Genomic DNA, 20,991 nt, shown 5'->3' with positions numbered 1-20,991 from the left:
GACCCTTCCACCACCCCACCACCCCCAGCAGAGCCCTGCTCCCAGGCCGCTGCCCAGCTCCCTAAGGGTCTGCTTCCCCAGGGTCCATCTCTCGGCGGGGAGCACTCACCGCCCTTGTCCGTCGGTGGCTGCAGGGAGTAGAGGACCCCTTGAGGGCTGTTTGGAGGGAAGCCCGGGCTGCCTGCTGGGCCAGGGGGGCCGGGGGGCCCGGGGCGCCCCGTCTCTCCAGGAAGCCCGCGGGGCCCTGGCGGCCCCAAGTGGCCTGCAGTGGGAAAAGAGGAGCCCCGTGAGGGCCGGGCCTGGCGACAGACACCGCAGATGGCAAATAGGTCAGCAGTGGCTGCTAGACTAGCCTCCCTGGGGGGCTGTCCTGGGATGTGAGTGAACATGGCTTTCGCTTCGGGCCTGGGGAGCACTGGGGCTGCTGGGCGGGAGGTGAGGGAGGCAGGCTGGCCCCCTCCAGGGGTCTCAGCTCTGGGGTTGGGGCACCGAGAGTACCAGGCAAGCCGGGCCAGCCCTACATCTACTTGTGCAGAACCTGCAAGACCTTCCCTGCAAGACCCAGGAGGAGATGGTGGGGGGGCTCTCTGAAGGGGTTTAAATGGCTAAGAAGGGTCCCCAGGCCTCAGATGCCCCACCCCCTTGCCTGTACCCCCCCAACTCCCAGAGCCTTTTGTTCTTCCTGCAGCCCAGGGTCAGACCAGACCCTAAAACCTTTGGGATGGGGTGGCAGTGGGGGTGCTGGTGGGAGGAAGTGAGCCCAGAGCCCCCCAGGACAGCAGTCACTGACCCCAGCAAGATCAGGGCTTATGGGATGCCTCACCTGCTCAGATAGGGGAGGAACCCCAGCCCCGTCCCCCAGCAGACAAAGTCAGATCCGGGGGGGTCCTTACCAGGAGGCCCTGCTGGGCCCTTCTCTCCTGCCTGGCCCCGGTCACCTTTGGAGCCTGGAGGACCTGCAGGCCCTGGTGGTCCCGTCTGCCCTGGGGGCCCTGGGGAGAGAATGAGATGAGCTCTTAGGACGTTGGGGGCCAAGCCACCGTGGAGGGGCTCCGGGCCTGAGCCCCTGGGCCATTTCCCAGGAGCAGAGACCTCATTACAGTCTACGACCCAATGTTGTACCTATTAACTCCTATGGTCTCAACTTGTGTTCCCACTTCACAGGTGGGGAAACTGAGGCTCAGGAAGGTGTGGCCCCTTGTTCAAGGGCCCAGAGCCAGGCTGCTGCTGAGTTAGGCCCCCTCCCTCCGGAGTCCTACTGTCTCCCCGCTCAGGGTTGGGAACAGTGCCTGTGGTAAAGAGCTCCCCAATGAGACCTCCTTGGAGACCCCAGGAAACCCTGCTCTCAGATTCCAGGGCGCACCCCGGGGGGCACCATTTGTTGGGTTTGTGCCCCACCTGGTGGCCATTTCTCAGAACTGCACTTCTTGAATGGAGAAAGTGGCCCAGGAGACCCAGCACCCCTCCCAACTTCCGCCACAGGGCATTTGGGTCCTGGTCTTCCTCCTCCTCAGTTCCAGGAGAAGGATTTGGAAGAAGGCAGGCGGGGGCAGCTGCCTGGGTGTGAATCCTTGGGAGGTGGCCTGGGGACCCAGAATGAGATGCTCTCCCCAACGCCTGAGCTCCCTCCTCCCCCCAACAGCCTCCAGCCCCCGCAGAAGATCACAGAGTGTCTGCTCCTCCCAGGACTGGCCACTGGGTGCTCCCACTGCTGGAGGCTGTGCCCTCCCTGCTCTGCTCCCTCTCCCAACTGGACAAGCAGAGGAGGTAAGAAGGGAACAGGGCATGAGCTCAGAGCAGAGTCTGGAAGCGGGGGGGGGGGGGGGGGCTCACCTCCGAGAGAGGCAAGGGAGGGAGAGTGTCCCCTGCACAGGGCTCTCGTGGGGCCAAGAATTATCGAGACCACGGGCTCCTGGATCAGGGGCTGACCGCAGGAGTCATTTCTCCAAGCCTTGCTGGAACCCCAAGCATTACACACTTACTGGAATGATTAGGGAGGATTTCTGTGCAGCTGAAGGTGATACAAAAGTAATTATGAACTAGCACAGCACGGACCAGAAGGTGGTGGGAGGCAGAAAGCTCCTGGTAAAACTGAGCCCGGAAGCTGGGGCTGGACTGGGGGCCCTGAGCGCAGGTGGGCTTCGGGGCAGGGCAGGAGGACACGCACCCAACTGCGGGACAACGCAGAAGAGTGAGGCCCTGTAACAGTCCGGATGGGGTCTGCGGGTGCAGGGCTCCAGCCAATGGTTTCCAAGGGGGACTGAAGCCCCAGTGGCCAGAGCTTCTATGTTTCTAAGAGAAGTTTCTAGAACTCCTGATTTTCTTTCGAAAGCCTACGGTTTTGAAATGTTAGCTCTGTTTTTCAACGCTTGATCCCAAGGGCCTCTGGGGCAGGCCTCACTCACCAGCTGGGCCCGTGGGCCTTCTCCTTCGGGGCCCTGGGTGGGCGAGGGGGATGGCATCTGGGAGGAAGTCCTCATTCCAGGGTGGGACGGTGCTCTGGGGGACCGGCAGGTCATTGCCCGGGCCTGCGGGCTGCTCTGCGGCTTCCAGCAGGAGAACCTGGGCCGGGAAAGGGCAGAGGGTCAGGACCCCGGGCAGGCCAGAGACCGTTGTGCACTGGGGATGTGTGCCCCATGAGACCTGCAGCTCCCCAAAGCCAGGTGGGGGTGATCACCAGCCCCTTGCTGGAATGTTCCCCCTACCCCTGCCCTCCTCTTGTTCCTGTGTCAGGAGAGACCTCGGACCCGGGGGTCAAGCAGGTTGTCACAGGGACACCTTCAGACTCCCTGGACTCTTCTTCTGGAGCGGTCATCACTGTGAGGAAAGCCCTGTGGTCACCCCCAACCCCTGCCCCGGCTACCCCCAACCCCTGCCCCGGCTTCCCCCAAAGAAGGGACTGAAAAGATACCAATGAGCCTGGCTTGGGGCTTTTAGTAGGAGCTCTGGGAAAACAAAAGGTGGCCACGCGGGGTCAGCGTGGAAAGCCACCCGTCTTCTCCCCTTGAGAGAGCTGGGGCATCAAATCCTGGGCAGACCCAGGTCCTGGGCGGGAACACCGTCTCCCTAACGCAGGAGAGCTGGAAGTCAGGCCTCAGAGGCCCCCGTGAGTCCCTGCTGTTCCCCAAAGAGGTCAGCAGGGGGCGCGCTGCACCAGGGATCCGAGCGAGGCAGCCTGATGGGTGCGCAGACCCTGGGTAGGCCCACCCAGGCAGAGAGGGGTCCCCGGGCCAGGTGGACAGGTGCTCCGCCCACCGCGAGCCCCTAGTCTTTGCGCTCTGCTGCCTGAAGGAGAGGAAGGCCGGTGTCTCAGGTTCCCCCCAGCTCTGGGGAGCCAGAACCCCCCCATCGACTAAAGTCCCCGACTCCCCCGCCCCACGTCCACGTCCACGAGGGCCAGGCCTTGCATTTGGCCTCCCCCCGGCTTCTCCCAGCGTCCCTTGGCTTGCCCAGTGCTCCCACAGGACCTGGCTGCCCACCCCCACACCAAAATCCACCTGCCTGCCCCCTTCCCCAGAGCAGGGGGTCAGGACTTCAAGCAAAGTGAACCCTGCGGAGCCCGCCCAAAACCACCAGCGTCCCCACACTCAGCGCACCCTTCTGGGCCTGCCCTGCTCCTCCTGGGGCTCAGTGGCTTTGCCCCGCCCCTGCGTACACCCAGGGCCCCTCCCACCCTGAGTCTTCCCGCCCACCCCCGCCAAGCCCCTCCCTTCATTCCTGCGCCCCAGAGGATCCTGAGCCTCCAGGGACCCTCCCTCCTCCCCTCCAGCCCCTGGCAGTCTGCCTGACCCTGCGGACTGAGGGTGTCCCCTCCTAGGTGTGCCCCCAGCCCCTGCACCATAGCCCGTGTGCCCTCTCTCAGCGTTGCCATCTGCAGCGGACCAGTGGGCTCCTGCCCCGTGAGGCTCCAGCGACCTCCCCCAGCGCCACTTCTCTGAGCCCCTCTCCATTCTGATCCTTACAAGCCCCCTCCACCCGCCCCGCAGGAAGGGTCACCGCAGCCACATCACAGGCAGAGGTGGAAATAGAGGCCCAGAGACCACTAGTGACTTGTCCAATGTCACCCAGCAAGTGACCAGTGTCCCATGCAGTGCCCCCCAGCCTCCCAGGGCTTCCCCAGCCCCAGGCATGGCCCAGGTGATAGCGTCTGTTTCCCCGAAGGCTCCCACCTGCCCCCGCAGAGCCACGGACCCCAAGGAGGGCACAGGACCCCCTGCTTGCAGCCTGTGCCCAGACGTGGGCTGCTAGGGGACCCTCCCACCTGCAGAAGGCCTCGGGGACAAGGGAGGGTCATTCACCCCCTGGGGCTTCTCATGCCCGGGGCTCTGCCTGTAAGATAGAGACGGCAGCCTGGTGGAGAGGGTGACACAGAGCTTCTGGCCTGTCTGGCACTCCACTGTTCCCAAAGCCGGGAACCAAGGCCCCAGCTGCCCTTGACCCGGACCAGCACATTGCCCAGATAAGGAGGTAGGAGCTTGGGCCAGACTCACCTAGCTGGGGCGGTGGCGGTCCCACTGATGTCTGACTCCAAGGGACAGCCATCCGCAGCCCCTATCCAAAAGGGTATGCCCTCAGGGTCAGGCTTCCAGGGCAGGAGACAGGGCCCAAGGGAGAGGCAGGGTTGGCAAGGGCTGTGTGTGTGTGTCTGTGTGTCCGGGCGTGTCTGTGAGGGCGTCTCTGTGTCTCTATGTATATGCATATATGTGCACGTGTGTGCGTGCATCTGCATGTGTCTATATATGTGTGCATGTGTGTGTGTATCTGTGTGTGTGTGTCTGTGGGGCTGTGGGGCTGTGTGTGGATGGGTATGTGTCTGTGGGAAGACCTGCCTGTCAGGCTTTTCTGGGCGGGGGGCCCGACCTCTGAGCCTACTCTGTGGTCTTGCCACGGGGGTCTCTCAGCCCCTGTCAGCGCTCTGTCCCCACCAGACCTCCCCGCTGGCAGGCCACACTCCCCCCCGCCTCCCACACCCGGACGCTCCGTCCTGGGCCAGGCAGTCCCAAGTCCCAAGAGGTGAAGGTAGGGCAGCCTCGGCCCCCAAGGCACTGGCTTCCTCCTGCAGGGACCCCAGACACTCCACTGGGGCCTTCTCCAGGGCCCAGGAGCAATTTCAGCCAATACGTGAGGCATGGACACGAGGTGACAGGGGACACAGCCTGGGAGAAGTGTCTCCCACTGAGGGACGGTAGAGACAGCCCTGTGGCTCTATCCCAGGCCTGCTCTGCACTATCCGTCCGAGGGACCAGAGGGGACAGAGCCGCCAGTGTCCATGAGGGTGACCCGCCCGTCACCACCCCTGCGCCTCACACAGCCTTCCGCTCTCTGACTCCCTCCCTCCCTCCTCACCCCATTCTGCCTGGGGCTGCCCCCCCATAAATGCCTCATCCTTTCTTCCGTCCTCCAGCCTCTGGGGTGCTCCGCTGTGCCCCCTAATGTAGACAGGGCGAAAGCTGACAGGAGCCCGGAGCTCCTTCTCCATTGTCTGGGCCCCGCCGTGTGCCAGACAGGGAGGGGAAGAAGGAGCCAGAGTTAGGGACAGTGGCCCTTTCCACCAAGAGGTCACCTTCTGGGCAACCAGCGCCCCCCCTCACTGAGACTCACATCCAGACCAGCCTGCTGTCCGAGGCCTCCAGATTTCTTGCTTTCCCCTCCCCAGGGGGCTGGCCCAGCCCAGAGAAGGCCACCCAGAGCCACAGAAGCCCCAGCAGCACTTGAGCCCTGGGACCAAGCTGCTCGGGCCTGCTGGGCTCCCTAGGGCTGGGTTGCTACTGATGTACAAGGCTCGCACACACCCACCAGCTCCTGGAGCCAGTCCCCCCCACCCCCCACCAGCCGTCTGACCTTGGCCTCCAGCGTGGTTAGCCGCTCGCTCATGTCACTGAGCCGGGTACAGTTCATGCATTCTGAAAGAGAAGGGTGGGAACGGAGTGTAGACCCTGGGGGTGAGAGCAGCCAGCTGCCAGGACAGCCTCTGGGCCGGCAAACGGGGAGCTCTCTGATCAGTTTGCCTGGAAAACTCCTACCCAGCCTTCAGGGCCTTATCCTTGGTGCCCCCTCCTCCAGGCAGCCCACCTGACCTCGGAGCACCCCCGGCACATTATTCAGCAAAGTGTCCAAGCCAGCACCCCAGGTGCCCAGTCAGCCTGTGAGCGCCATAAACGTAGGATCTTTGTCTATTTTATTTGCCCACAGATCTCAGTGCTTGGCACAAAGGAGGGGCTCAAAAAAAACCCCAACAATTGATTACATAGGTGGTAAAGGGGATGCTCCCTGCCTTTGAGAACATCAGTCTGGGGAGGGAGATGGGCAAATAGGTAGGGGCTGTAGGGGCTACCCCAGGGCTGTAAGAATAAGATGTGCAAAAGAGCATCACAGGGGACAGCGATGCCAGTTTGGGATGGGGGAAGGTGGTGGTCAGGGAGGACATCCTGGAGGCGGGGGCATCTAAGGTGAGGCCTGAGAGATGCACCATATGATGGCCTGGTGAGGAAAGAGGGCTGAGGCCTAGAAACAAGCAAGACCAGAGAAGGGTCTGGAATCAGTCTGGCCGAATCAGAGCAGACCCAGCCCCCCCCACCCCCTACCCCACACATACACCCGGGACTGGAGCAGTTTTGCTGGGACCTAACACTGGAGGGCTGGCAGGAGGGGCTCTGGGGCAACGTCCTGAGGCCAGTGGGCAGCTCTCGGAGGGGCTGAAAGTCAAGGTCAGATCTGCATTTTGAAAAGGTCACTCTGGCAGCAGCGAGTTCGGTGGGCGGGTGTGGGAGGGACGGATGCCGGAAGGCCAGTTAGGAGACTGTGATGGTGAACCCCCCAGGCCCACATCTCCCTGGGCTATAATTATCTATTTATGTCTGTCTGCCCCAGGGACTGGAGCTGTTGAAAGAGGAAACAGACGTTCAAAGCTGTTCTCCAGAGCTTTTACTGCCGCCGAAGTCAAGGGATGCCTAAATCACTCATTCGGCTCAAAGTCTGACCTTCCAGGAACCTCAGTCTGGACCAAAGAGACACACCGAGGTGTGAGGGTAACTCGGCAGGTCCCAGTTGCTGTGCTGGGGCTGCCCATCGGTGGCCTCCGTGGCCACAGCGAGGCCTGAAGCTCACCAGCGGCGACCATACCTGCCCTCCACCACTGGCTTCCCCTGTCCCCTAAGAGGTCCCCCAACTTACAAATCCCCCATTAATGTCCTAAGTTTTGGTGGTGATTGCTCTGCAAGACATAGAGGATGCCCAGGGGGCTTAGGACCAGGGTACGGGCTTTGTCCTCCCACAGCAGGGGGCAGCCTTAGGGCAGGGGTTGCTGCCTTGGGGCTGTCTGCTCAGCCCTGGTTGGGTTTACAAGACCCGGGCTGCCCGAGGCTCCGCCCACCCCCATCTCCCTCCCCAGTTCCCCTGGACTGGGCCCAATCAGTGGTTTATAAGCATTTTTTAAGAACAGAACTCTTTTTCCCCCTCAATAAAGCCTTGTCCATAACCCCGATACATAAAACAGATTAGAGACCGAGGTACAAACGCTGAAACTTCCAAACAACCAGGGGAATGTATACAGTTTCATGACTGGGGCAGGCGAGGACTTCACAAAAGATCAGGAGAGAGGGGGCAGGTTTTCTGCTTAAACACGGGTCGGGGGAGTGGGGGGGGACTCTACCCGTGTGTTTCTTCCTCACTTGTCCCAGGAAAGGGTAGTGAAGAAAGAGAAAGGAATAAAAACCCGAAAAGCAAAGAGAAAGGCAGTGGAGAATTCTCAGCAGGTGAAGCCCATAACGTAGTTGGTGGCCCAGTCCCAGCTGGAAAGAGGACCTCAGAGCTTCCAGGCTCTCCTGAGGCCGGCCCAGCACCAGGCAGGAGAGCGGAGGGGTCCTCTCTGGGGACTGGGACATGACTGAGGGGACAGGCCCACGGGTGCCTACACTGAGAGCAGCGGCGGGGGTCTCCCAAGGCGCCCCATCAACAAGGCCAAACCACAGACCCTCCTTCTCTCTAAAAACAGAGCTCAGGGTCCCCCAGCCTTACAGGAAGCCTCTAATGGAAAGACAGAGATCAAAGCAAGTGGGGTCCCACGTGTCCACTCACTACCCCAACCCTATCTGTCTACCGGCCCGTCCAATCACCACCTCCCCGCACACTGCCTACTTAACTCTCCCCGCCTACCGCCCCCCACCCTCTCATCCCGAACATTCCTGAGGCATTTAGGGGACCCAAACAGAGCATTTCCAGGGTCTGAGGCTACAAATAGGACTCTCTGCAGGGGGCAAGTTCTGCGGAGGGAGGGGTGAGCCTCGGGCTCTCACAGGAACCTATTTCTGGAAAGTGTGCTGGGCCTGGGCCCAGTTTGTTCTGGCACTGGGCACCCCGCTTGGCCGGTGAGGTGAGCTTGGCTGGCAGCAGGCACGGTGTGGAGGTAGGGGTGGGGAAGGGGGGTTCCAGTTCTCCAGCCACAGAGAGGCCCCGGAGGCCCAGCCAGCGGGCAGGGCTGAGGCTGCCAGCTCGGTCTCCCCGAGCCACCTGCCTGGGCAGGCGCTGAGACCAGCCAGGTTTTACGGTTCCCCTGGCTTTCTGTCATCGACAAGCAATTATATTATGTTTGTTTAAATTTTTCTAATGATTCATGGGAGCGGTGGGGACCCAGAAATGGCACCGAGGGTGCTGACTGGCACGGACCGCGGACCAGGCCCTGCCCGCTGGCTCTGGGCCTCGGTTTCCCCTCGCTAAGAGGAAGACTCTCACTTCCCGAGATTTGGAAGTTCCCAGGATCCCGGCTCCCCTCCCCCAGCACACATGGGCCCATGAGCGTCCCGGGGCCGCAGCACATTCCTGGTCTCTCGGATGCGGGAAAGCGTGCCTGGAACTCTTTGCTGATCTGCGCGTACCGAAGTGTGGATGTTCCAGGCAAACCGTGGCGGGGGGCGGGGGAATGTGAGAAAGAGGGAGAGACTCACCACTTGGTGCCACAGTAGAAAGAGAACTAAAAGGCCACTAATTCCCTGTGTGGCTGGAGAAGAGCTCATCTGACCTCTCTGCCCCTCAGTTTTCTCAGCTGTAGAAGGGGTCAGTACTGGATCCGCTCCAAGGGCCTCAGGACCCTGCTTCTGGTGCCCTTGCCCTTCAGCTCTCACCACTGGGTTCCATCCCCCCCCGCAGGACAACCGTACACCTGCTAATCCAGCTGCCATCTGCCTTTGGCCAGCACGCCCACGGCTGATGGCTCTGTGTCCAGACTTTAGGACCCAGCTCCCAAGTGAGGCTGACCCCCCAGGCCTGGGCCCGAAGGGGAGCCTTGCCGACAGCAGAGAAATTGAGAGGCCAAGTGAGACTGCTGTGAGATGGGGGCCATAAGACCCTGACAGGGGAAACCCAGGGCACACAGGTGGTCCTGCCCCCAAACACTCAGCCCTCCTAGGAAAGGCCTCGGAAATGGGTCCACAAGCAGGGAGCAGGTGCAGATCCTAAAATCCCCCTGGGAACCTCTGACTCCAGCCCAAACTCCTAAGCCCTGTAGGAGAGCTCCAGGGAGGTCAGTGGGGTCAGATGCTGGGGGACAGGGGGCGAGGCTGGCCAGGTGTGTTCACAGGAGACCACGGGAACGAGGTCTAAGTGATCTAAACCTAAGTGGCCTCAGTTTCCCCAGTGTGACAAGAGCTGGGCTGGGCCTAGAACAGATAAGACTGGTACCTGTCTATCTTACTACACATGGGGTCAACCCTGCTCTACCCAAATTCAGTCTGGGGCCACACATTCTTTTGGTGCCTCCCTCCCCCCGCACTGGGGACTTTAAGGCCATGTAGGACCTTCCTGTTCTGGTGAGACTTTGTTCATCTCACTCTCTGCTAGAAACTGCTGTCAGGGGGAAAAACTGCTTGCCTTAAGTAGGCCTGGGATTTCTTCTGCCTTGTCACTCAGACCTTGCCTCCAGCCAAGGCACACCCCCTCCAGCCAGGCCACGCCCCTTTGGCTAAGTCACAGCCCCTCCAGCCAAAGAGAAATGCTTGGATGTGCAGTGACTTTGGGACCAGTGCTAACTCCTGAGCAAAGCCCATGAGAAGATGGGTCTGTCTGCCCATGGGGTTCAGCTCCCAGTGTCTGATATTAAATATGCATCAAGAGCCTCTAATGCAAAAGACAAAGACTGAAACAACAAACAGGAAAAAAGCAAGCTCAGAAAACAGAGACAATGAGTGGACAGAAAAAGACTTCAAGAAACCAGAGCGAAACTCTACTATCCTTAGAGCGATATGAGAAGATATTGCATCCTGAAAAAACAGGAGGTTATTTGCAAAGAACCCTCAAAACATAAAAATGCATTTGTAGAAATGGAAGAAAAATAGTTGATGTAAAATATTCAGTCAAAGGATTAGAAGTTAAGGAAATTTTCTAGGAAGTTGCCAAAAACTGTGACAGTTGTAGAGAAGAGATAAGAAAATGAGGGGATCAATCCAGGTCTAACAACTAATTAACTGGAGAGTCCATAAAAAGAGACCCAAGAAAATGGAGAGAAGTAAAGAAATGATCCCAAAAAATCACCTAAAACTGAAGGATATGAACTTTCAAACTGAAAGAACATGGAAAATGCCAGATGAAAAATAAAACAAAACAAAACTCACACCAAAAAGCACATTGTCATAAAAGTTCAGAATCCCAGAGAGAAAACCCTCAACGCTTCTAAGATAAAATGAGACCTCCAGGAAATGTCCAAATTTAGTATGGCACTGAACTTCTAAACAGTAACAGTGGAAGCTGGGGAGATAGCGGTATTCTTTTGAGGAAGAGGGTGTCTAGCTAAGATTCTATACCCAGCTCAACTATCCCTCAAGATTTGAGGGTAAAATGAAGTATTTGTAGACACACATGGCCTCAAGACATTGACTCGCCACACACCCCTTTTCCAAAAGGTGTTGAAGGATGTATTCCACCAAAGCAAAGGAGTAAGCTAGAGAAAAGGAGACTCCAAACAAGGATATCCAGGGATCAAGCCCCAAATCGGGCTTTCTGCTCAGCAGGGAGTCTGCTTCCTCCTCTCTCTCTCTCTCTCTGCCTGCCTCTCTGCCTACTTGTGAGCTCTGTCAAATAAATAAAAAATCTTTAAAAACAAAACAAGGATACCCAGAGGCAATCTTTTCTGAGTTTCCAGCCCTGCTGGCCTGCTCTAAAGATTTCAAACCTGCCAGCCCCAGATTTTAAAGAACTGCATAAGTCATTTTCTTAATACAGATGATAGATAGATCATAGATCTAAAGAGATACATGTATATACCTATATAAATGCATACACACACACACACATCCTTCTGGTTGTTTCTCTAGAGAACCCTGACTGATTCAAGGTCCAACCTATAAACAGGTCCTAAACAGACCCATCAACCAGGGGAAAATCTTCTGGATTCTTAGGAGTGTTCCATGATTCAATTCCACCTACCTTAAAGACAGTTTGTCAAATTTAACAAATAAAAACACAGTATTTTATCTGTCAACCCTATTTAGTATTTATTTTTTTCTAGAGACACCCCAAGGCCTTCTCTGGGACAGAGACCCAGGGACAAGTGGCTTCGCCCTCAAAGGTTTCTGGACATGTAAGCAACCACACTGAAGGGTGCTGCCCAACTGTGTGGCTCTCTTATGAAAGGGGAAACCCCAGCCAGAGGAGATCAAGATGGTTTCCCAAGGAGGAGACAGCTGAGCCCTGACTACTGCTAGTCAAACAATGTTTGCCAAGTACTTGCTCTGGGTCTGGCCCTGGGCTAAGCCCTCTATACCCATTCTTTCCATATAAGCCTCTCACCCACCATGAGGCAGGCACTAGACTGCTATCCCCACTTTGCAGATGGGAAAACCAAAGCCCCTGCTTCCTCACCTTTACAAGATTCTGCCAGGCCTTGCACCCAACAGACCTCATAGAGATCCCTAGCTTTTGTTCCTGTAATAGGTGGGGATCTAATTTGCCATGAGGGAGATGGAGATCAGGGGTGGAGGGAGAAAGTCAGTTGCAGGCTAGAGCTCCAGAGTCTACCAAGCACCCCCATGATGCTCTGGGATCAGCCCTATGGGGAGCAGAGAGGCTCTGGTAGCACCAGGACCTAGGAAATCACCATACCAGTTAACTTCTAGAGATGTTTACCCAGGGAACCCAACACACTGGGTTTCTCTAAGCCATACACCCCAGAAGGAAGGGTGCAGAGGGCAAGACCAAGCCAAAGGGGAAAGCTGCCCTGTGCTTTCCCTGTTTCCCAATGCATGCCAGAGCAAAGAGCCCCATCAGGGGCCAGGGAGCCCGCTGGTCGGATAGAGCCATGGCTGCATGCCAGGCCCAGCCCTGGGGCTCATGGACAGGACAGAGTAATTAAATTCCATCCTTTTGAATATCAGGGATCACAGAGAAGGCAAGGTTTTTCAGAAACTTCTGCCAAGACATTTATTGAAGAATAATTGAGTTCTTTCTTGGACAGGGGGAGCCTCACATGGGGGTGTGTCCTCGTGATGGAAAAAATCCCCAAGGGGCCAATGGCACTAAGAGCCTCAGAACACAATGGTAGCCAGCTGCCCTGTCCCCCAAGGACACCCACGTTCGTAGCTCTTGGGCTGCAGGACTTCCTGACAATGTTCAGCATCACCCCACCGGCAAAAGGGACAATGCTGGTGAGTGAAATCAATGCACCAGTGTTTACCAGGCTTAGAGAAAGAAATACCAGGTTGTAGTGCCTTCTTTCTGTGAGTGAGAAGGATGAGATCCAGGAAGGTTTGGCAACCTTCCTGGTGCTCAAGGTCATACCGTGTGTCAATTAAAGGCTGGAATTAGAACCCAGGGCTTCCCTTCACATGAGGCCATCTTGGGCTGAGCTACATCCCATGGCTGGGGCAGCAGCTCTCAGTGGATGTGCAGACAGTGCCTGGACCATGGCTAAGCATGGGCAAAGTCTGTGACATGAGCCTCACTGTGGCCCTAGGGACTTTTCTGACTGGGCTAGCCAAATCTGTCTCCCACCCTCTCTACCTCCACATCCAGCCCAGAGTTCAAGGTCAACAAGTCTTGACCTAGAACCCTGTGGACCATGGTTGGACCACACTGGAAGTATCTTTCCCCCAACAAAATCTGAAGAGAAATGATTAGAATTATGAAGTTATTTTAGCAAGGTCGCTGGAATACAAAGATAGTTCCTAAAAATCAACATTATTTCTATACACTGGCAATAAGCAAATAGAAAATGAAATTTTATAATGATTCCCTTCACAAAAGTGCCATAAAGTTATCAAATTACCTAGGAATAAATCTACTGAAAACTACAGCACATCATCGAGAGAAATTAAAGAACTAAATAAATGGAAAGATATACTATATTCATGGATTGGAAGACCCAATAGTATAAAGATGTTCATTCTCCCCAGTTGATTGATAAACCCAATGCAATCCCATGCAAAATGTCAGAAGGCTGTTTGTGTGTGTTTGTTGTACACATGTGTGTATGGAAATTGGCAGATAGATTCTGAAATGTATATGAAAACACAAAAGTCCAAGAATAACCAGGGCAATCTGGAAGAAAGAGAACAAAAGGTGAAGACTTACACTTCTTTAAACTGAGAGCTTTAAAATTGAGACTTACTTTAAAACTAGAGTAATTGAGACATTGTAGTATTAGCACAAAGACAAACAGACACATACTCACTTCGTTTGCGAAAAAAGCACCAATGCAGTTCCACAGAGAAAGGGTAGACTTTATCAATAAACAGTGCTGGTTCAACTGGTTATCCAAATGGAAAAGAAAAATAAAAGAATCAGACCCCCGAGGGGCGCCTGAGTGGTTCAGTCAGTTAAGCGTCCGATTCTTGATTTCGCTCAAGTCATGATCTCAGGGTCATGAGATTGAGCCTCATGCCGGGCTCCATGTTGACAGTGGAGCCTACTTAAGAGTCTCTTTCAGCCTCCCGCTGCCCCTCCCCAAGGCCACACACATGTGCACTCTCTTTCTCTAAAATAATACATATTTTTAAAAAAATTATAAGCTGATTTCAGATGTATCATAGACCCAAATCCAAAAGGTAAAATACAACCTTTTTTTTTTTTTTTTCCTGTAAATACAGCTTTTAAAAGAAACCAGAGGCAATGACCTTCATGGCCACATATCTTCAGCAGGACACAAAAAGCACTAGCATCAAAGAAGACTTTGCCAAAGCGCACAGCATTAAAATTAAGAATTTATTTTCAGGGGCGCCTGGGTGGCTCAGTGGGTTAAAGCCTCTGCCTTCTGCTCAGGTCATGATCCCAGGGTCCTGGGATCGAGCCCCAAGCCCCCCGCGTAGGGCTCTCTGCTCAGCAGGGAGCCTGCTTCCTCCTCTCTCTCTCTCTGCCTGCCTCTCTGCCTGCTTGTGATCTCTCTCTGTCAAATAAATGAAAAAAATAAAGTCTTTAAAGAAAAAAAAAGAATTTATTTTCATCACAAGAGAATGAATGCGCCTACCACTGAGTAGAAGAGGAGTCTCGGAATGCATGTATCTACAAAGTAAGATATCCAAAATAATAATGATACACAGGAGGGCTCAGCTCTTTAGCCACAGCAGAAAATGCAAATCACTCCGCAGCGTGGTACTCCCACACACCCACAGGAACGGCTAAAATTAAAAAGACTAATGATGACGGGCACCTTGCTGGGCTCAGACGGTTAAGCATCTGCTTTCAGCTCAGGTCATGATCTCCAGGTTCTAGGATCGAGCCCCACATCCAGCTCCCAGCTCAGCAGGGAATCTGCTTCTCCCTCTCCCTCCGCCTCTCCCCCTGCTTGTGCTCGCTCTCTCTCTCTCTCTCTCTCGAATGAATAAATAAGAAAGACTAATAATGACAAGTATGACAGAGCACGGGAACCACTGGAATTCTCAGTGTCACTGGAGGGCCATGATATAACCTCCTGGAAAAAGCCATGTGGCAGTTTCTTATGAGGCTGAGTAGAAGCAAATCCATCCCCAGATGCGTATCCAACAAAATGAATAAATACTTTCACCAAAAGACATGTGCAAGAATGTTCCCTGCGGCGTCCCTCCTAATAACCCCAAATTATAAATAACCCAAATTCCATCCACGGATGCCTGGATCCACTGAACAGTCCTAGAGCCGATCGCTTCGCTGCACTAAGTGAGCACACGCCACGTGCAGCTGCAGGGGTGCGGCGGGGGGCGGGCAGGGACCTCACAAAGCTGGGGCTGGGTGAAAGCCCGCACCCCAAAGGGCACACAGTGAGGGATTCTGTGGATCTTGAGGTTTGAACACAGGCAAATAGCCCTGCGCACAGGCATTGAGGTCAGCGGTTCCCTCAGGGAGGACAGTTCAGGGGAGAGGCAGCTGGAAGGCCTCTAAGGTGATGAAAATGTTCTCTTTCTTGAAGTGGGTGCTGGGGCCCGGGTGCAGTCAGTTTCTGGAAATCCTGTCCAAGCTGTTCGGCTCGTTCTGATGCAACAATCGGACCTTCTTCGCCAGCCTTCTCGTGGCCCTGAGGACAAACCCTGCAGCAGCCTTTGCTGTCCTGTTATCTCATCTAGAAGTGGCTCCCATCCTACCCCGGTGATCAGCTAGTTCCTACGTAAGCACTGCCTCCTCCAGGCAGCCTTCCTTGATCACTCCTGGCAAACTGTGGCACCCGTGAGCCCTGGGCTGAGGGTACCACAGCATTTCCTCTCTAAAACATTAGGACCTTTGACTTCTGTGAGGGAATAGCAGGAATTAAATAAGCGCATTTCTTTAAAAAAAAAAAAAACGCGATCCCTCCTAAAAATCACTTATGTCCCTTTGCTACACGGGGCTAACATATTCTCTTTGTTCTTCTCCCAGAGGCCCAGCTAAGAAGATACCCAAGCTGGCAATGGTACGGGGGTGGGGGCCGCTGGGGCTGGGGCGGGGGATGGGGCGGGGGGCTGTGGTACCCGGTGGCGGTGTGGGGCTGGCTCAGGGCAGCATCACCAGCCCGGAGAGTGTCTGGGCACTGTCACTGGGTGAGGGGTGAGGGAAGGGGCACGGGGGAGGCCAAGGCACATGTTCCCCACCCGAATGCAAACACATGAGCACATGTTCACGAGTGTGTGTGTGTGTGTGCACGCGTACGTGTTGTCTCTGACACGCTTAGCCTCACTGGATGCACCCTCCGACGTCCCAACCTACAGCTGTGCAAACGGCAGCTCAGAGTGGGGGAGGGGACTTTCCCAGGTCACACAGAGCTGCGACAGGGGCAGGGGCGCCTGAGTCAGGAACCTTCGCTGGAGCACCAGCTGCGCATCCCTCTCCCCTTCTCTCTCCCGCTGGCTTTGCTTCCTGCAAGCAGAGGGACCCAGTTGGGGCTCATTCTCAGGCTTCTTTGGTGAAATGTGATACCGTGTGCTGGAGAGGCTGCTTGACCTTCAGGTGGGACTCAAGCATCCCGACTTCCAGGTGAGGAGTCGGGGGATGGGGGGTGGGGGGTGTTATTCCATCTCGGCCCAGCTGCTCCCCATTGCGGGGGGGGGGGCTAGGCTTTCCTCCACGATAAACTGAGGCAAGAGTCCCTGACCAGCCTTTGTCCCTGGCCTTTGGGGCACGGTCTCCAGAGACAGAGGAGACGAAGCAGCCCCAGGCCCCAGGGGCAGGCGCAGAAACCAGATCAGAGACGCTCCAAGGCTCGGGTGCCCTTTCTTCCAAGACGTCCAGCCCCTGATAGCTTTGGCCACCTTGAGACCCTCACCAGCAAAGGAGTCCCAACCGTGAGAGCACCCAAGGACAGGGCGCAGGCTCTTGCCTGGACCCCGAGGCCCCCGGAGGCCGCGCACCCCATCGCGGCTACATCACCTGCCGGACAGGCTCCCCAGAGGCCGGGATATGCACCTCTCTGGGCAGGTGAGCTGGAGTTGACGGCAGCTTTGCCTGACTCATCAGTGGCCTTCCTTCAGACTGGCGTGGCTGGGGGAGGTCGGTCCCCAGAAATCAATGACATGGGTATGACAGGGTCAGAATCCTGCAGAATCGGGTATGTGGGCCCTCCGTGGGGACGGTGTGGGGTCCGTGAAGCTGGGGCGGGGGCGGGGCTTGGATGAAGGCAGCTGTGTACAGTTGCTCAGTGGAGGGACTTCAGGTCATCCAGGAACGTCCCCGGAGACACGTCGGGGATTTCTTCGCAACAGAAAGAAGGGATCTAGGCTCTCCGTGGTTGGGTCTTCCCTGTGTCTGTTCCACGCCTCAGGGTCAGTGACTCAGCTGCTGCCTCTCTTGGGGGGGGATTCCGAGCTCCATGTTGTTAATCCGAAGTTAGTGTTTGAAGTGTCTGCCTCTTTCTTCCTCCTCCAGAAACAGGTCATAAATATCTCCAGGGTCCCCTGGAGCTGGCAGGCAGCACTGCCTCGGCCTGGAAGATGATACCCAGCACAGCCGAGGGAGAGGAGCTCCGGTGACTGCGGAGCCGTTTGGACACGTGGAGTCGGTTCCGCCGTCGCTGTGTGTCACGGGGAAAGAAACCTTTTTACGGGGCTCCAAGCCCAAGGTCAAGGTTCAAGGGCCATAAAGCAAAGCTGGCTGACAGAGCGGCCTCCAGACCATGGGAGGGTGTCGCCTGACTCTGCCCAGGGCCTTCTGTACCCCAGAGGGCCGTAAGGAGGAGCCAGAGCCTGGAGCCAGGGTGGAGCCTCCCCCACCTGCCACGCCGGTCCGCTGGTCAAGGCTCTGGACGAAACTGACAAGGTGTCCAAGGGCAGCAAGAAGGGCATGGAGTCTCTCTCTTTGGTCACTGGGGCTTTCAGAGGGAAATGACAGCACAGTTTGGAGAACTGAAAGCAAAGTCGCAGGCAGGTCTGTCCCCAGGTGCTGGAACTGGATGGGGCAGGGAATCAGGGAGGAGCCCCCCAGCCAAGAAGAAGGAGACACGGGGAGAAACACCTGAACAGATCTCTCCTCTCTCGGGGTCCCTTCTCCTCCAAAGGCAAGGTGAGAGCCCCAAGGGGGCTTAGCTTTCATTCAGCGTTCGGCTGGGCTCCGGGAAAGGCCTGGGTGTCCTCAGAGGGCGATCCGCCTCGTGGTGGCTATTTTGGGGGAGCCAGGAGGGGAGCACGGTGCTCTTCCTGCGGCTTCTTGAGGCCAAATCCCAGGCTGGAGGGACCAGAAGACTGAGCCCCTGTTGGAGGAGGGCTCTAAGCAGTTTCCAAAGGCTTTTTAAAAGGAAGGTGTCTTCTTCCTACACACACAAGTGTGTCTGGGACCCCGACAGATAGAGGAGGTTCTGCCTACAAGGGGTGGGAGCGTGGACTCAGCTCGCTCCTGCCCCTGGGCTCAAGCCGGGCAAGAGGGGGACAGGTCTTGGTGCTCTGACTCCCGGTTCTCAGATACCCAAGGGCAGCTCAGGTGATGAGGCTTGTCCCATGTCTAGTGCAAGCATAGGGCACCTGCTTCGTGGGGCTGACATACTTCTGGGCCTAGCCTGCCCCTCCCCATCCACCCATTCCTCTGCGACCCCCATCCACTGGTCAGCTCCCACCTTTACTCTTCCTGGCCAGGAGTAGGTCTGGCTGAAGCCTTGGTCCTCCTGACCTACAGTTGCCATACGGGGAGGAGGCCAGGAAGACAGAGTTGGTAGGTGACAAGGCTCCAGTCTCTCAAGGTCAAACCTGGACCGCCTGTCCCAGCAGGAGGAGGTGGCCGTGGCAACTACAGGATCACTAGATGAGCCCCCCCCCACCCCCAACAAGCCCAGACTTCCGCTGAGGATGGATCGGTTGGCTGTGTTTCCCAGCCTGGAGGATCACTCGGATAAGATCTGGTTCCTTCTTAGAGAAGATTTCCCTCCCCCACGACTGCCCCAGTCATTTAAAACACACTTGAAGGATACACGGGCACTTGTGCCCCCAACAGGCTGTGTGACCTTGGGGAAGTTCCTTAACCCACTGAACTTGAGTTACTTTGCTCAGAAGAGAAAGAAAATCAGGGCCACCTCCTAGGGCCCTGAGCCGGTTAGAGAGAATGCAGAATTAGCATTCATGTACTCCTATTAGAAAGTAAGTCTCCCATGCAACTATAAAGACCAAAGGATCTTGGACCTATCTCACCCAGCTCTTTCTTTAAATAGATTAGAACACAGAGGTGAGGTGGTAAGTGGCTCATGGCCACGGTCACACATTTAAGGTGGTGGCCGCCCCAGAGCTACAACCGAGTTCTGGGTATGCATCTAAGGACCTTTGACTTTCCCACAGTGGGCACGTCATTCACCCTTCTTAGTCATTTACACCATAGTAAGAATGAGTCCATATGCTACCACTGGAAGTACAATGGTTTACAAAGCACTCTCCCGACCCTCTCTCTTGCCAGCAGAACCTCAGAAGAAAATAACACTGTCCCCGCAAGTAAGAAGAAGGGGCAAGAAAGACAAAAAGTAGCATCCAGAAACACCTATCCTCAGTCAGCAGCTCCCTCTGGGCACGGATTGAAGGAAGGAGGCAAAAAGCGCTGGGTTCCTGCACAGAGTACAACCACTGGATCGGGGCTCCTGTCGGCCACGTTTTCCAGCCCCCAGACACGGGGCTGCAGCGGCAGGGGAAGCTTCTGCTCCATCAGCAGGGCTGGTGTCCACCCTGGACCTACACCCAGCTTCTGGGAGCCCAGCTGGCCTCACCAAGTGGTAGATGGGAGAAGGCTCAGGCCAGAAGCAAAGTTGCTGCAGGGGAGGTAAGGAGACAGCCAAAGGCTGGCCTCAGTGCCGAGTGCCTGCTCCCTGCTCTCCTGCCTTCAGCCTCTCTGAGCTCCAGGGATAAGGTGGCCGCAAGTGTGTGTGTGTGTGTGTGTGTGTGTGTGTGAAGCAGGGGGTGCAGATTCTCTCAGGAGAGGGGTCTGTCCAAGGGCAAAGGGGGGGGTTGGTCTGATCCAGTTACCCCCAACCCCCTTCTCCCTATCCTGCCCCCACCCCCAACCTCTCCCCACTCTGCAGATCAGACACAGGTCTGGAAGGAGGGGGGCTGACACCAGCAGATTCCAAGGAAGCAATCTTGTCAGACCCCAAGGACCTGGGGTTGGGGCATGGGTTGCAGTGGCCAGGGCCTGGGGAAGGGCCCAAACTGCTCACTGTCCCGGCCACAGCCAAGTCCTGGAGAAAAATAAGGAGTCAGGAATGAGCTTCCCTAATGTGTGTGGGGGCATCCGGTCCTCTGTCTCCGGCAACACCCCCTCAGCTCCCCCCACATCGTGCCCTGGACCCCCCCCCCCCCGGGGCAGCCGTCCAAGACTACAAAAGTCTGCCAATCTGGTGGGTGTGAAATGCTATCTCATTGTGGTTTGAATTTGCATTTTCCACATCGCTAATGAGCCCGAACATCTTTTCCTAAGGTTTTGAGCAAACATTTCTCCTCCAGACCCTGAAATGCCTGTTCACGTTGTCAACCCATTTTTTTTTCCTCCCCATCGGATCTTTCTGTCTTTTTCATGTGGAGTCACAGGAGTTCTTCCTGTGTTTCCGACACCAACCAGTGGTCACACTTCACACACAGCAAACGCCTGCTCCCCGTCCCGGGCCTGCGGTTTTTGCTTTGGTGACAGCTGCCTTTTGTGGCACAGAAGTTCGCGACTCTCTCTGCTTTTTATTCTTTTAACTCTCAGTTTTGCAGTGAAGTCTCATGGCCGCCTCTGAATCCCACACACAACTTTGAAAGGGACACTTCCTGGGACCCAGGCTGGTGTGATGTTGGCTCACGAGACAAGCAGCCGGGATCTGGATGACCCGGAGGTCCCCTTCCCTGCGTGGCTCATCAGCCCTCCGCGGCACAAAGAGATGCCGAACTGTATCTTTTAAGCCATTGATGAGCTGAATTCCACCAGTCGATTTGCTAAACTCTGCTTGGATGGTGAGCTATTACGTGTTTCCCCACTGCTGGATTTGGATAGTTAATATTCTGGAGGTTTCCACGTGAGTTCCTTGGAGCTCTGACTCGGAACAGCTTGGTGGCCACAGGGGTAGGGTAAGTCTCTGTCCTGAGCCTGTGGGAGGCAAGGGCCCAAGACTTTGATTTC

General features: G+C 56.1%; 1 protein-coding gene across 2 annotated transcripts in view; it reads right to left on the bottom strand.

Annotated features, from left to right (window-relative positions):
- COL26A1 (collagen type XXVI alpha 1 chain) overlaps nucleotides 1-20,991 on the bottom strand; it is a 123,439-nt gene that overhangs the window by 9,962 nt on the left and 92,486 nt on the right. For both annotated transcript variants that reach the window (XM_082714248.1, XM_082714249.1), the window contains exons 4-7: nucleotides 5,842-5,903; nucleotides 2,406-2,562; nucleotides 894-992; nucleotides 110-262 (exon numbers count right to left, since the gene is read on the bottom strand). In XM_082714248.1, the coding sequence (XP_082570374.1) occupies nucleotides 110-262; nucleotides 894-992; nucleotides 2,406-2,562; nucleotides 5,842-5,903 (471 nt within the window). The remainder of the gene's footprint in view (nucleotides 1-109; nucleotides 263-893; nucleotides 993-2,405; nucleotides 2,563-5,841; nucleotides 5,904-20,991) is intronic.

Source organism: Mustela nivalis (genome assembly GCF_964662115.1).
Source record: "Mustela nivalis genome assembly, chromosome: 19".
NCBI classification, from domain to species: domain Eukaryota; kingdom Metazoa; phylum Chordata; class Mammalia; order Carnivora; family Mustelidae; genus Mustela; species Mustela nivalis.
Note: the sequence above shows the minus strand (reverse complement) of the source record. Positions and strands in the feature narration are given on the sequence as shown.